The 12,783-nt window shown below is 40.7% G+C and overlaps 1 protein-coding gene across 1 annotated transcript in view; it reads left to right on the forward strand.

Annotated features, from left to right (window-relative positions):
- Positions 1–246: 246 nt before the first annotated feature.
- The window catches only part of LOC113155163 (glutamate receptor ionotropic, kainate 5-like), a 52,384-nt gene continuing 39,847 nt past the window's right edge, over positions 247–12,783 (forward strand). Inside the window, exons 1-4 of the mRNA XM_026349719.1 lie at positions 247–355; positions 9,664–9,828; positions 10,793–10,890; positions 12,446–12,611. Coding sequence (XP_026205504.1) covers positions 247–355; positions 9,664–9,828; positions 10,793–10,890; positions 12,446–12,611 — 538 coding nt within the window. The remainder of the gene's footprint in view (positions 356–9,663; positions 9,829–10,792; positions 10,891–12,445; positions 12,612–12,783) is intronic.

Genomic DNA, 12,783 nt, shown 5'->3' on the forward strand with positions numbered 1-12,783 from the left:
GTCAGTGATGTTGGTGCCAGTTTTGTGTTTATGTATACTGACGTTTTTAGGCGACAGTGGGAATTAATGATTAATGATGTGGCAACAGTTATATTTAACCATTAAAGTCAGGACCTAGCGTGCAATGAGGTGAGATTGGGATAATGACAATGTTTTCTGCTATTCCTCAGAAGTAATGTGTCTTCCTGTCCTGCAGGTGGCGGTACAGGCAGCCAGCAGACCATTCTCCATGAGGAGCAGTGGAAGATGCCGGCTCTGCCAGCACTGCTGCTGTCGATTTACATCGTTGCCCTGCTGCTGACCATGGCACCGCTCTCCTTCAGCCAGGCCAACACCCTCTCTGCTGTCCGGATGGGTGAGTACGGTCACTTTGAGGTTTTCTGCAGTGTCAATGTCGCCTAAAAGCTTCTCAATTTGTTATTCAAGTTTTGAAATAACACTAAACATACAGTACATACAGCCATGCATCAGGAGCACATGCTTTATTCTTGACTACTGACAGAATTTAATAGTGCACCCTCCTTTTTCTTGTTCGTGGTTTTATTTATCTCACTACGTGACTGCTGTGTCAACCTACATCTACTAACCAACCAGTCCGAATGCCCCATGAAATGACATGGATCGTGACACGAGTCTGCATTGTTTGCAACTGTCGCAGTGCAGTTAGGTCATACGTGCTGTAAATGTTTTTATATATAAATAAATTTATGATTTATGTTCTGGCCCAGTCTACATACAAAGTTGATTTTTTACCCAAATTTATTGGTTGAAACCTGTTGAAATCTCAGTCTGTAGGCACCTTTAAGCTGTGTGTTGACCTGCGACTGGTTGAATTTAAACATGGAATTTGACGTATGACTTGACTCAGACGTAACTGGCCTAGAGTCAGAGAGACTAAAATTATTTTTATGAAAGAGATTTTGGACGTCTTGTTCTTAACTTGGGATTTTGCTTTTAACTTATTGGTCTTCTGTTCCTAAACGAACCAAGAGGCAAAGACTGAATTTAGACAGAGTAGACTTGTACACTGAAGTTAGATGAACAGCAGACAAACAGAGACTGAAGGAAGGAGAGTGATATATATGAACTAGTCACCTAATTGCTAACAGAGAACAGATGTGTGTGACTGACAGATGAACACAGCTAATCAAGGTGAGTGGGACCAAGTGTGACTGTCTGTGTCAGTCTGGTAACTGAGGGAGGAAAGGGACCTGGGGAAAGGGGCGATTGGGAGAACTGGGAGGCAGAACTGTGTATTTAAAGCTCCTGATGGAAAGTGTTGTCTCCAGATTTATTATTGATTGATTAAAACACACCGAACACATTTTTCTCCTGCTCTTGGAACATGTTAACCAACACGTTTCCTCTGCATCATCTCTATTTTTAAATGTTCCTCCCTCGCTTGTTACTCCTCTGTTATGTTGTGTCTTTGCATCTCTCCTCTTGTGCTTCCTTGTCATTTTGTTTCTCCTCTCACCACCCACCGCTATCTCTGTTTGCCATCTTGATTCCTCTCACACTATCTCGTTGCCTTGTTTGTCTTTTTACGAGCCCCTGGAGGATTCCCTGTGTCTACACCACTCGTTTGCTTGAAGTTTCCGCTCCGTCTTCTTCTCTCCTCTTTTTGTTTCTGTCCCAGGCTGCATCATTTGTAAGCGCAAATAAATTCTGCTAAAACTGTCTCTGTGACTTTACTTCATGATTCACAATGATTCTTGAGCTATCAGTTCCTCGTACTCCCCGTCCTCATCACAACCCGCAGAGAAAGATTAACTCCAATAAAGAGATTTCACTTTAGAAGCAAAAGTTCAGCTCACTTCTTGCAGCAGATAAAGGGTTTGTTCCTGTTCATCTCCCAGTCCTGATGGCCCTGAGTTCAAATCCCTGTTGCTTTTATCGCGCTGGACAAAATGAGTGCACATTACCATGGCGACCAGGTCACATGCCAATGTGGAATGGCTCAGCTTTCATTTCCTTCCATTAATAGATACTGATTACACGGAGTGACACGTGCACAATTCTTAAATAATAATAATACTTTTATTTATCGAGCACTTTTCTAAACAAGTGCTTCACATAAGTGACAAATAAAACACAGGTAGCCCCACAAGTCCAACTTGAACAAGCACTAGACAGACAGTGGACAGGAAAAAACTCCCTTTAGAGGAAGAAGCCTCCAGCAGAACCAGACTCAGGTTAGTTGGCCATCTGCCTCGACCGGTTGGGGTGTGGCAAACATTAACCAACAATACAAACAAAATTTACAAATACTACAACATCAGTCCTGTAGAAAAGAAGCTCTAAAAGAAAAGACATTCATCTAACTTTGATTCTAGCCGTACATGAGGGCAGCTGTGGTTCAGCAGGCAGAGCGGATGTCTACCAACCGTGGTGGTTTGATTCCTGGCTCCTCCTGTCACATGTTGAAGTGTCCAAGGGCAAGACACTGAACCCCAAGTTGCCCCCGGTGAGTTAGGTCAGCTCTGCCATTGGTGTGTGGGTGAAAAAGATGCAGTGTAAAAACACTTTGAGTACCAATTAAGTATTAGGACCATCGACCTTCTCAGATGATATGAAGAAGAACAAGCTTCAGTACAGACTAGAGAGAGAGAGAGAGAGACTCCACCCTCCAAAGCAATGTGAAAAACAAGAATTAATCTTCAGGAGGACAATTTGAAATACACCTCCCACACAGTAAATTAGAGACAGAGAAACGTCCAGTTAGAGAACTACCCGGTTTAATGGAGACACGGTCCAAGTGTTTCAGCACGTTCTGTCTGTGGCTCTCTGCTTCAAGGTCATTGGTAAAAAAATCAAGAAGGAGGAATAAAATCTCCTACTTCTATGTAAAAAGCACAACTAAACTCAGACTGTTTGTTTGTTTAAATTCAGGCATTTGACTATTTTCTTCTGTATAAAAAACTTTCCTTTTAGCTGCATTTCTCTTCTCAGGTGGTGGAAAATCTAATTTAGTTCCACTCCAACACACTCAGCTATAACCAAATTTTCAAGGTTCCCGATTCAGTGGCTGGGAAATAAAAAGCACTGTATGAAAGTGCTTTTGCCATTCAAGAAGTTGGGTTGTGGTGGGGAACTGCCAGCGGTCAAATGCTGGTACAATTTGTCCTGTGATGGAGAATAGAAGGCAGATTTTAGCTGCTGCTGTGGCAGGCAACCACACATCAAGGGGCATGTGCATAGTCAATCTGGGAAACTGAGGAATAATCACCTGAGCAAAGAACAACAACAAAAAAACACCCACACAGTGTGGATCTGTACAATCACATGATGCGTCATAGGAAAGAAAAACAAGAAAAACTGTTCAGTAAAAAGGCTCCATTAAATCAACAGAACAACAGTCTGTCAAAAAAACAAAGCTTTGTACCAATAAACAACATATTTACTGGACCAATACAACATCTATACAAAATCTGACCCCAGACGGGTTCGAGTGTTTGAATCTTCACCAGTTTTAACCATGGAAACGAGCCTTAAAGCAATTATAAGCAGCACTTCACATGAGCAGCAATCAAATCACAAAAGAAGGACAACTCGGGTCTAATTATCAAACACATATATTTAACAAGCAGATTCATCACCGACACGCTGAGAAACGACCCAGATGAGATCAGACAAGTGTAATTTGCTGTTGTGGATCTCCAGCTGAGCCGCCATGGCGGCTCATAGGTTAATAAATCCCAGTTAGTGTTAACTTAATGAGGATATGCTGATGATTATCATAAACGACATCTTGTAAATATATTGATCTGAACATATGAGATAAATGTTCCCACTCCAAAGGACTTTGGAGAACAGTCGTGCACACTTTCAGTCTGTGTTTGCCCTCTACACTCCAGTGAAATGGTGACTTACAGCACTGAAGATCAAAGAAAAACGATAGATACATCTTTCAGTGACATCATCATGCGGATCCTTTCTCCTCCGGCAGGATTAAAAGTCACGTCAAGTTCATAAATATTGCAGTGAAGGATTTTAATTCAGCAGCATCAGTGTCCTTCAGCTGCAGCTAAAAACCTCCATGAATTATTTGAAGCTGCGCTATCAGTCATTGTGAAGGAATCGTTAGCTTATGTTCATCATTAAATATCTCTAAACTACAGAGGAGCTGCTGTGTAAAAGGTAGTTTGTCACCACAGGACAGCTGCAAGAGTTATCCTTTTAATATTAACTCGAGTACATTTTTCACATTTTTTTTCTGTAAATCATTTTGTAAGTGAAGTTGACAGTTTTTATTTCCAAAAGTAAAAGTCTCAATTTGGAGGAAAATCCTTAGTGAATATGAATTTCACACATTCAAAAGAGGAAACTTTGCTTCCTTCTATCTGACCTTTAAGACCAAAGTATCAGATCAACGTCCAGAGTGAGAAACATTACAAAACACTCACAGCAAAAGAATAAAATTACATTTAAGAAAAAAAGGTTAACAAGCTATGCAAAGAGAAGAAAACACGGAGCTGAAGCAGAGAGAGAACCACTAGAGAAACAAGAAGTAAATAGATCCTCCACTGGCCCCGAGCTTCAATCTGAAGGACTCTGCAGTTTGAGCAAAGCACCAAAGTTTTACAAACAGCCCTGCAGCTCGGGTTTAACTAAGTCTCTCTGCTAAATGACTTTCAAACTACAACTGCAGGGTTTGTCTCAGATATAAAACCCACAGCTGCAGATAATCAGACGATGAGAAAATGGAACTACCTGGTGTGAATCTCGAAATAAACCACTACAAAACACAAAAGACATGGGCTTTATCTTTAGCTGCTCATCTGGAGTGTAAAAGAATAAATCAACATTTCAAAATATGTGTTCATTCACTTTCTTGCTCAGTTACATGATCTGTATATTAAATATGACACCCTGTCATGCAAGGAAGGTTAGCTTAGTATAAAGATCTGAAACTGTCCTAAATGATGCAGATCTACAGTTGTTCTATAGCCTGTGGAAAAGTAAGATGAATCCTAAGTGGAACCAACTTTAAACCAGTGCTAACACAGAATTCGCAGCCTTGTGTTGGTTGAAAAGAGGTATATGTGTGGATCAAAGTGGTGGACCAGAAATATCTGAGATCCCACGGCTCTTATTTTAAAGGCATTTTTATATACACTGCACCTCCCAACCTAAACAAAATTTTATGTCATAGGGTCCTTCGCCTGCTGAGATAAAAAAAAAAAAAAAGAAAAAGAAAAATCAATACTGCCGGTAGAACACAGGCAAATACACAGAGGCGACATGTTTGCCTCTGAAAGGACACCGGCCACCAGAGGATTGCAGTGCTGAGCCGACCCCCGAGCCAACAGAGCGATTTGCTGTTTTTATTCAGCTTTTTGTCTCGCCTTGTTGAATTGGTCGACCTACCTGTGGCCCCTAGAGACCAGACTTCCACCCTCATATCAGAAAATGTAAACAGCATGAAGCTCCAAGACAGGAAGTGACAGGGAAAGCTGTTCCACCGCCTCCAGGGGTAAAATAAAATCAGTACTCAGAGCTACTTCTGCTTCGATAAAGTGACTTTTATTGTTGTGTCTCTGGTTAAATTCAAAACAAAACACAGCAGCGGTTCGACTCACTCTACAACCTCTTTACATAAACGCAAGATGACGTTTGTGCACCGGCGGGCAGGAAAACGGAGCGAAGGCATTTTACCACCAGGGTAAAAGTTGAAACAGCATAATTTGATATTAAATTTGAGTGGAGCGTCTCTCAGCGACGGTAAACAGGGCTGTCAGCAGATAATTCACAGGAAACACAAGGAAACACACAGACAAGAATAAAAGCTGAGAGAGAACAGGTGGATCACAAACAGCAACAAATGAGGTCACAGCAGGAGTCTGTGGGTTTGTTACTCTACATGACAACGAGTGGAGTGAAGGTAAATGGATCTGATAAAAGCAGGAGCTCAGAAATCTGTTTTCTTGTTGTTACGTTAGTTTTTATGGAAAAATTAGGACTTGGAAGATAAAATGACTAAATACATAGGACCGACGTTGGCGACCGATCGTACCTCTAATTACCTCTGTAGCTCCAAGGTCCTTGTTGTTCACATGTCTCCATCCCTGATCTCACCCTCTCTTTGGTCTTTGCACTGCACAGACAGGTGCCAGCTGCTGGTTACTACTACAGTCTTGCAGAATTTGCAGGTTCAGTGTACTGTCAAAAACACCAAAACTACCTGTGCTCAGTTTAGTTCACTTTAGATTTTCCAGTGTGTGTAGATTTCAGTAGGTTGTTATACATGTTTGAATGAATGTCAGTGATGATCAGACTGCTCTGAGTTTTCTGTCTAGCGCCACCTGCAGGAAAGAGTTTACACTGGCAGAATGTATAACAAACTAATAACTAAAGTCTAAATCGTCAGCACCTGGTTTCCTTTGTCAGATTCTTTAACACCACACCCTTTTTCTCTCCTCCTGTTGAGCTCATTCACTGTATTCCCTCCCTACACCTTAAAAACGTCCATACACAGTTCACATGATAACTGGAACACAGTGTTATCATGTGAACTTCATCATATTGAGGGATTTGATCATCTTCAGAGAAATCATCAGAAAACTGTGAAATAGCAAACGGCCAAATACTTGCTCCCTGCACTGCCTTATTTTTAATGGATGATAATGATTCAGATCTGTTCTTCTCCTCCGACTTTCATGGCTTCCTTCTGTCTCTCGATAGTTAAATGTTAATGAGCTGTGAGCCGGTTTCACACATGGCTGCTCAGAGCTGCTCACGTTACAGAAAACACCAAGAGACGAGCGAGTGGCTCCACTCCTAAAACTCTGAGTTCAAGTGTTTGACCCTTTGTGATTACTTCTCTTCATCTTAATCTATCTTTGTCCAGCTGCTGTGTGTGTGTGTGTGGTCTCAGTGACCCAGAGAACCACTTATTGTGTACACTGAGATAGTGTCTGCACACTGCTGAGCTGGCTGAAGAAGACTCTTTATCTCCCTGCTTATCTTCATCCTCTCCTACCTCCTCTCTGTCGCTCTGAGCACTTTGAGAAGATACTGAGCTGTAGTAACAACAAACATCATTTGGAGTTTTCTAGGGAAAAGAAAAGATTGAGAGAAAAGAATAGATGTGAAAACGAAACAGCAATAGCAAATTCATTTTTGCAGGCAATGCAATTGCCACTGGTTTTCTGTTAACACGACAATGATGTGTTCATTTCACAAAGTTTTCTTTTCTAAACATCAAATACTGACATTTTTGTACCCATGCACTGCTATGAAACCTGTGCATGTCAATTTATTCTCTCTATAACATGTGCAGTAGTGCTATTTTTTAAAATGTAAATGAGTCTATAAGCAGCTCAAAGAATGTCTCTGCTGTGGTGAAGGTGCAGACATCAGAACACCTGCAACTTTTAGAAAGTGACTAATAGGTAATACAATATTTCTAGGACTGTTATGGTTCTGAAACTGGGGCCAAGCAACTGGGTCAAGCTCTGACACCACAAACATCCCCAGTCTCATCTCACGGTTCAGGAAGAGGTAACTGTACTTCAGATTTTGTAGGTAACTGTGTAGAAATAGAAGGTGAAGTGTGAGCTGTCTGTCAGTACTGGGACAGTACAGAGTGTAGTTCCTTTGTGTTTCTGAAGCACTGAGAGCCCAGGCGGGTTCCAAACCGACTTACTGAAACACTGCATGAAGAAATACTTTATGTTTTTATGTTGATGTGATGCACATTTAATTGCTGTTGTTTATGAAAAGTAAACAAATAATACAATAGAATTCAATGTATTTTCATTTCATCAGGGTCATGCTCTTACATACGTGAGGATTTAAATACATTTACTGAGGAAAACCTGAAAGACACATACTCTAAATACACAGAAGACTCAGATCTCTGTCAGTTAAATGTGTGAGAGCAAAACTACAATTTCATCAAGATCAAATATTCATGAGGAACTCAAAGAGCATCAGATAACTCAATGTGAACCATCTGGCTCTCTTTGTCTTTTACTAAACTGAAAAAACACACAACAGTCTCTTTGAGGAAGGACACAATAAATTGCCTCCTAGTTTGCCCCAAGAAGCGTTAATTATTTAAGAAACCCAAATCAAATCCAGAACAAACCTCCACCAGCAGCAGCAGCAGACTTTTTGCTTGTTACTGAGTCTCAGCAGCACATTGACTTTGATTTCTAGCCTTGTTGTGCAGCGTCTTTGCTCTGCTGGATCACAGCTCAGTGTCCAGTGAAACAGGGAAATAAGGAAGAATAAATTATGCTGCAAAGAAAATCAATCTCAAGGCTCATAATCAAGTCCTGAGTTGGAAATTCTTATTATTCCTCTTCTCTAAGATGTTGCTCTCGTCTAGTACACAGGTCAGGATGCAGCAGATATTATTTACCTCCTGGTATTTACATGAAATGTGCCTCTGGATGCACTTTCAGTATAATAAACTACATCATCACTCTCTGCTGCATTCCCGCCTGTAACCCATGAGTGTTCTCATACAGTAGTTTGCATTCAGTGTTCGATAGCACCATCAAATTTTTCGGTGTGCTCAATGTGCAAAGCAGGTGAATCAGCGGGGAGGAGGCAACAAAAATAAACATGGCAGGTGTGAGTGTACACAGCCAGTGGCTTCTATTTTTTTACCATATCTAGTAGGTGGAAATAGAATTGATGACAACTCGCTTTTATTTTCTGCAGCTGCCGTGCTCCATTTCCTCTTTAAATCCTGGGACGAGTAAAAACTCTTTCTGATACGTCCTGGTGATGCTGCGGATGTTTTTGCTATATATGCAAATAATATGATACAGAAGAGATTAATTATAAGATTAATTTTTCAAACTAGACTAGTGTTTTGTTGTCTTAGCTTCCACAAACAGCATCCTTTGTCAAAAACATCATAAAACAACGACTGTCTTCAGTGCATGCTAAGTTTGGAAATCACTGAAGACAAACAACATGTAAAAAGCCAGTCTGCTGCAGAGGAGATGCATATAAATAGCTGTTTGACCATCAAAGTGTTGGAGCCATCTTCAGTCAAACTGAAAATTCAAATAGAGAAGTGGGTTGAATGAAAATTTCTCCATTCCACTACAACAAAAAACAGTTGTCTGCCTTCAAATATCCACAGAAGACATGACAAATATGAATGAAAATATATGTTAGGTGATCGAGAGAAAAGAGAAGTCTGCATCCTGCTGGTTGGTTTTGTTCAAATGGTGAAATGTTAGGAGTCACACTGGGTGTTAGCAGGATTATATTCAAATGCTCATCTTAAATTTATAGAACGTGTGTCAGTAACGTCCTCTGAGTAGCGCTGTACTGTGATGACAGTAAGGAAGGAATGATTCAGGCTTCATGTTTTCCTTGTGAAGAAAGTGAAGTGAATCTGTTCCAGACTTCAATTTCAGTCCCACTAATTCTCTTAAATCACTTTTACAAGTCACTTAAGAATAATCTAATCTGCTGATACATTTGATTCTTGCCAAAGAACTCCATTTATAATTCTATGATTTTATTAATTGGTATCAGGTTTTAATTGTTGATTTAATCTTTCTAATTATGAATCTTTCTTATATTTGAAACCTGAACTCTAGACTTCAAACTTGCTTCTACTACTACAAAAGTGCATTCACTGCAGTTACATAAAAATATATTTTCTCATCTTCATTTCGTGACCTTTACCTTTAGCTGCCATATTGGATGACCAGTCAGTGTGTGGCCGTGGTGAGCGTCTGGCTCTGGCTTTGGCGAGGGAGAACATCAACAGTCTGATGGAAGGTTCGTCCCAGGCGAGAGTCGAGGTGGACGTGTACGAGCTGCAGAAAGACTCCCAGTACGACACCACTGACACCAGTAAGTCTCTGCTCTTCATCTGTTTGCCTCCTTCTTCTTCTTTATCTATCTGAACGTGTGGTGGGAAGCTTTCCCTCCAGCTTTATCTGCTCTCCTGACATTTCCAGTGAAGTTAGACTTCAGTTCTCTGTGAAGACACACAGCATAAAGCAGAAACCTTAAAAATAAGATCAATAGTGCAGAAGGTGCAAAAGGTTGCTGCAGACTCCAACACCACACGTGTTCAGCAGACCTGCAAACCAGAAAGCACACAAGTAAATTAGGGGTAATATGGAGTAAATGTTCAAATGTCACTTCATCTGTACAGATATTTACTGTCATAATAATAATAACTGATTTCTCTGTTGTTAAATCAACACTTTTCTACCTTATCATGACCAGTTTGATTGGTGAGTTCAGACATGATTCAATCTAGGACTGACACCAGTTTGACTTAATGATTAGATTTAATGATTAGACTTAATGAGTAGATTTTAGAAACACTGGACTGGACTGTGGGAACTTTGTGTCATGCCGATGAACTACTTTTTAAACATGACAGCAGCAGACCGACAAAATAAAAGATGCGCAGTGGTGCTGTTTCACAGATTCACGGTGCCAAGCGAGGTCATCGTAACCACAGAGCTCCCATTGTTCTGCTCTAGCAGCTGCTGAGGGTATTTATTGATTATGAACTGCAAGCAGTGCAAAAAGAGACATCCCAATGTTCCTGGGTAGATTTACTAAATTTTATTGTCCATCTGACAGAGACAGTATCATTGATCAATAGGAAAATGCATTTAATGAGCCAGAGTTAGTCTAAGGAGTAACTCCATGGCCAGTTGTTATGAAGACCCATCTTTACAAATGTATTTATGCAATCGAGGACATTGATTTAGTTTCAGAAATGAGGGGACTTGCTGTGGTACCAAAAAATAACACACACACGATACACAATTTGTGTTTTTGCCTTTTTTTACCTCAGTGTGTCAGATCCTGCCAAAGGGTGTGGTCTCTGTGATTGGCCCTGCCTCCAGTCCTGCCTCCGGGTCCACCATCAGTCACATCTGTGGGGAGAAAGAGGTAAGCCACATCTGGTACGGAGCTGTGTGATAATATCAGCTGAGAGTAGATTGGAATTTGGATTAGGCTTTCAGTGTAAAGAAATAAACAGTATCTGCAGCAGTGCACTGATGCTGCTGGTAATCGCAGCCTAACACTCAGAAGAGCAACTAGTAGGATCTCACTTCCACGTCTGCATACGTTACCTCTCCACCCCTCAGCCAGCAGGTGTCAAAGCCATCTTTATTGATTTTTCAAGGGTTTAACTTCTGTTTAACAAGTTTTCCTGCTTGAGTGAATCTACATCTATTAAGTCCATCTCCATCTCTCGTTAAGCCTCCAGCCATCTTCATATCTATTTCCTTTTGCCTGTCAGGTCTCACATTATTGGATTCGCAGCTTGGATTTAAAATAAGCTGTGCAGATCCGAGTCAAGCCCAGCTGAGATAATTACAGTTTACCGTTTGAAACCTCTGTAGGTGTGAATTGAGGTTAAATCACTAAGCGACCAATCAAACACAACAGTTGGCCTCTGACCTGATTCCTCATTCATCCCTGATGTGATAAATTTTTAAATATATCATAAATTTTTTAAATACACACACTGTCAGTCACAGGGCCTTCATGGTGGGTTTCAACTGAACAAAGTAAATTAAAAAACACATACTTATGTAAATATTTATACATAGAAATAATTTGTGAAGCTCTCAGACATTTCCATTGGTCCAGGTTTCCAACAAAACAGCAACAACGACCCACAGAAAATAAACTTAGTGACTGTGTAAAGAATCTTCAAATCCATGGTTTGTGTTTAGACGTTTTGTTTATTGGGGTGTTGGGAGAAATCTGAAACACAGATGACCTACACTCTGTACAGTCCCTGAATGCAGCGTACCAGAGAAGATGCTGTCATCTTGCAATATGCACAATCTCTTCCGTTTCACCTGTGGACGCCAGGAGGTTCTTCAGAAGAGTCACTGTTGTCTTGTCGCCTCACTCATTAGTTCCTAGACTTACACGTGTCATACTCCATTTCCTAATGATGGATTTAACTAGTCAGTAGGAAATTCAGTGACTTGTTCTTGTATTGTTCTTATATTGGTGCATAATGCACCAATGGACAGTTTTGCAGGTGAGTGGGAGTTGAAGGAATATCACAAACTAATCTGCTACTTTGCTTGAAATTGTCAGGTTCATTTTGCAAAACATAATTTTCCATGTTTTCTGTAAAGTTGAGTCCTGATTCCTCCGAGTGGAGGTGAACACAAACTTTCTCCGTGTGATTTCTGCAGAAACACTTTTCTAATTTCACTGATGATCGAGGCTTTGCTCCATTTTTCACATTTTCTTTTTGAAGCTGAACAAAGACTCGATTATCAGTGAGCGTCTGAGTCTGATTAAAACTTTCATTTCTGTTATCTGTGTTCTCTCTAAAGCTTGTATTGTCAGATTTTTTTAGTGTTCCCTGGATGTCATCACCTTCCGTTCCCTTTCTTTCTCTTTTTCAATTTTTTTCCTTTTTCTCTTCTGATTCATGTTTATTTTCCTTTTTCTCACATTACTTCTTCTTCTTCAGATCCCTCATGTGAAGATCGGTCCAGAGGAAACTCCCAAGCTGCCGTACCTTCGCTTCGCCTCAGTAACCCTCTACCCAAGTAACGAGGACATGAGTCTTGCCATTGGCTCCATCTTACGCTCGTTCGGCTACCCGACGGCCAGCCTCATCTGTGCTAAAGCAGAGTGTGAGTCTTTCCCCTATCTTCATTTTTGTTTCTCTGGTCAGTGGATACAGTGCCACTTTGTCCACATCTAAGGAGGAAAAGTCTGGTTAGTTCTGGTAGACCCTAGATTTGTCTCATGTTTTTAAAAACTGCACAGTAAGTCCACTTGGTTAAGGTTGGGACTAGATCATGG

The sequence above is a fragment of the Anabas testudineus genome, chromosome 11, assembly GCF_900324465.2.
Source record: "Anabas testudineus chromosome 11, fAnaTes1.2, whole genome shotgun sequence".
In the NCBI taxonomy this organism is placed as follows: Eukaryota; Metazoa; Chordata; class Actinopteri; order Anabantiformes; family Anabantidae; genus Anabas; species Anabas testudineus.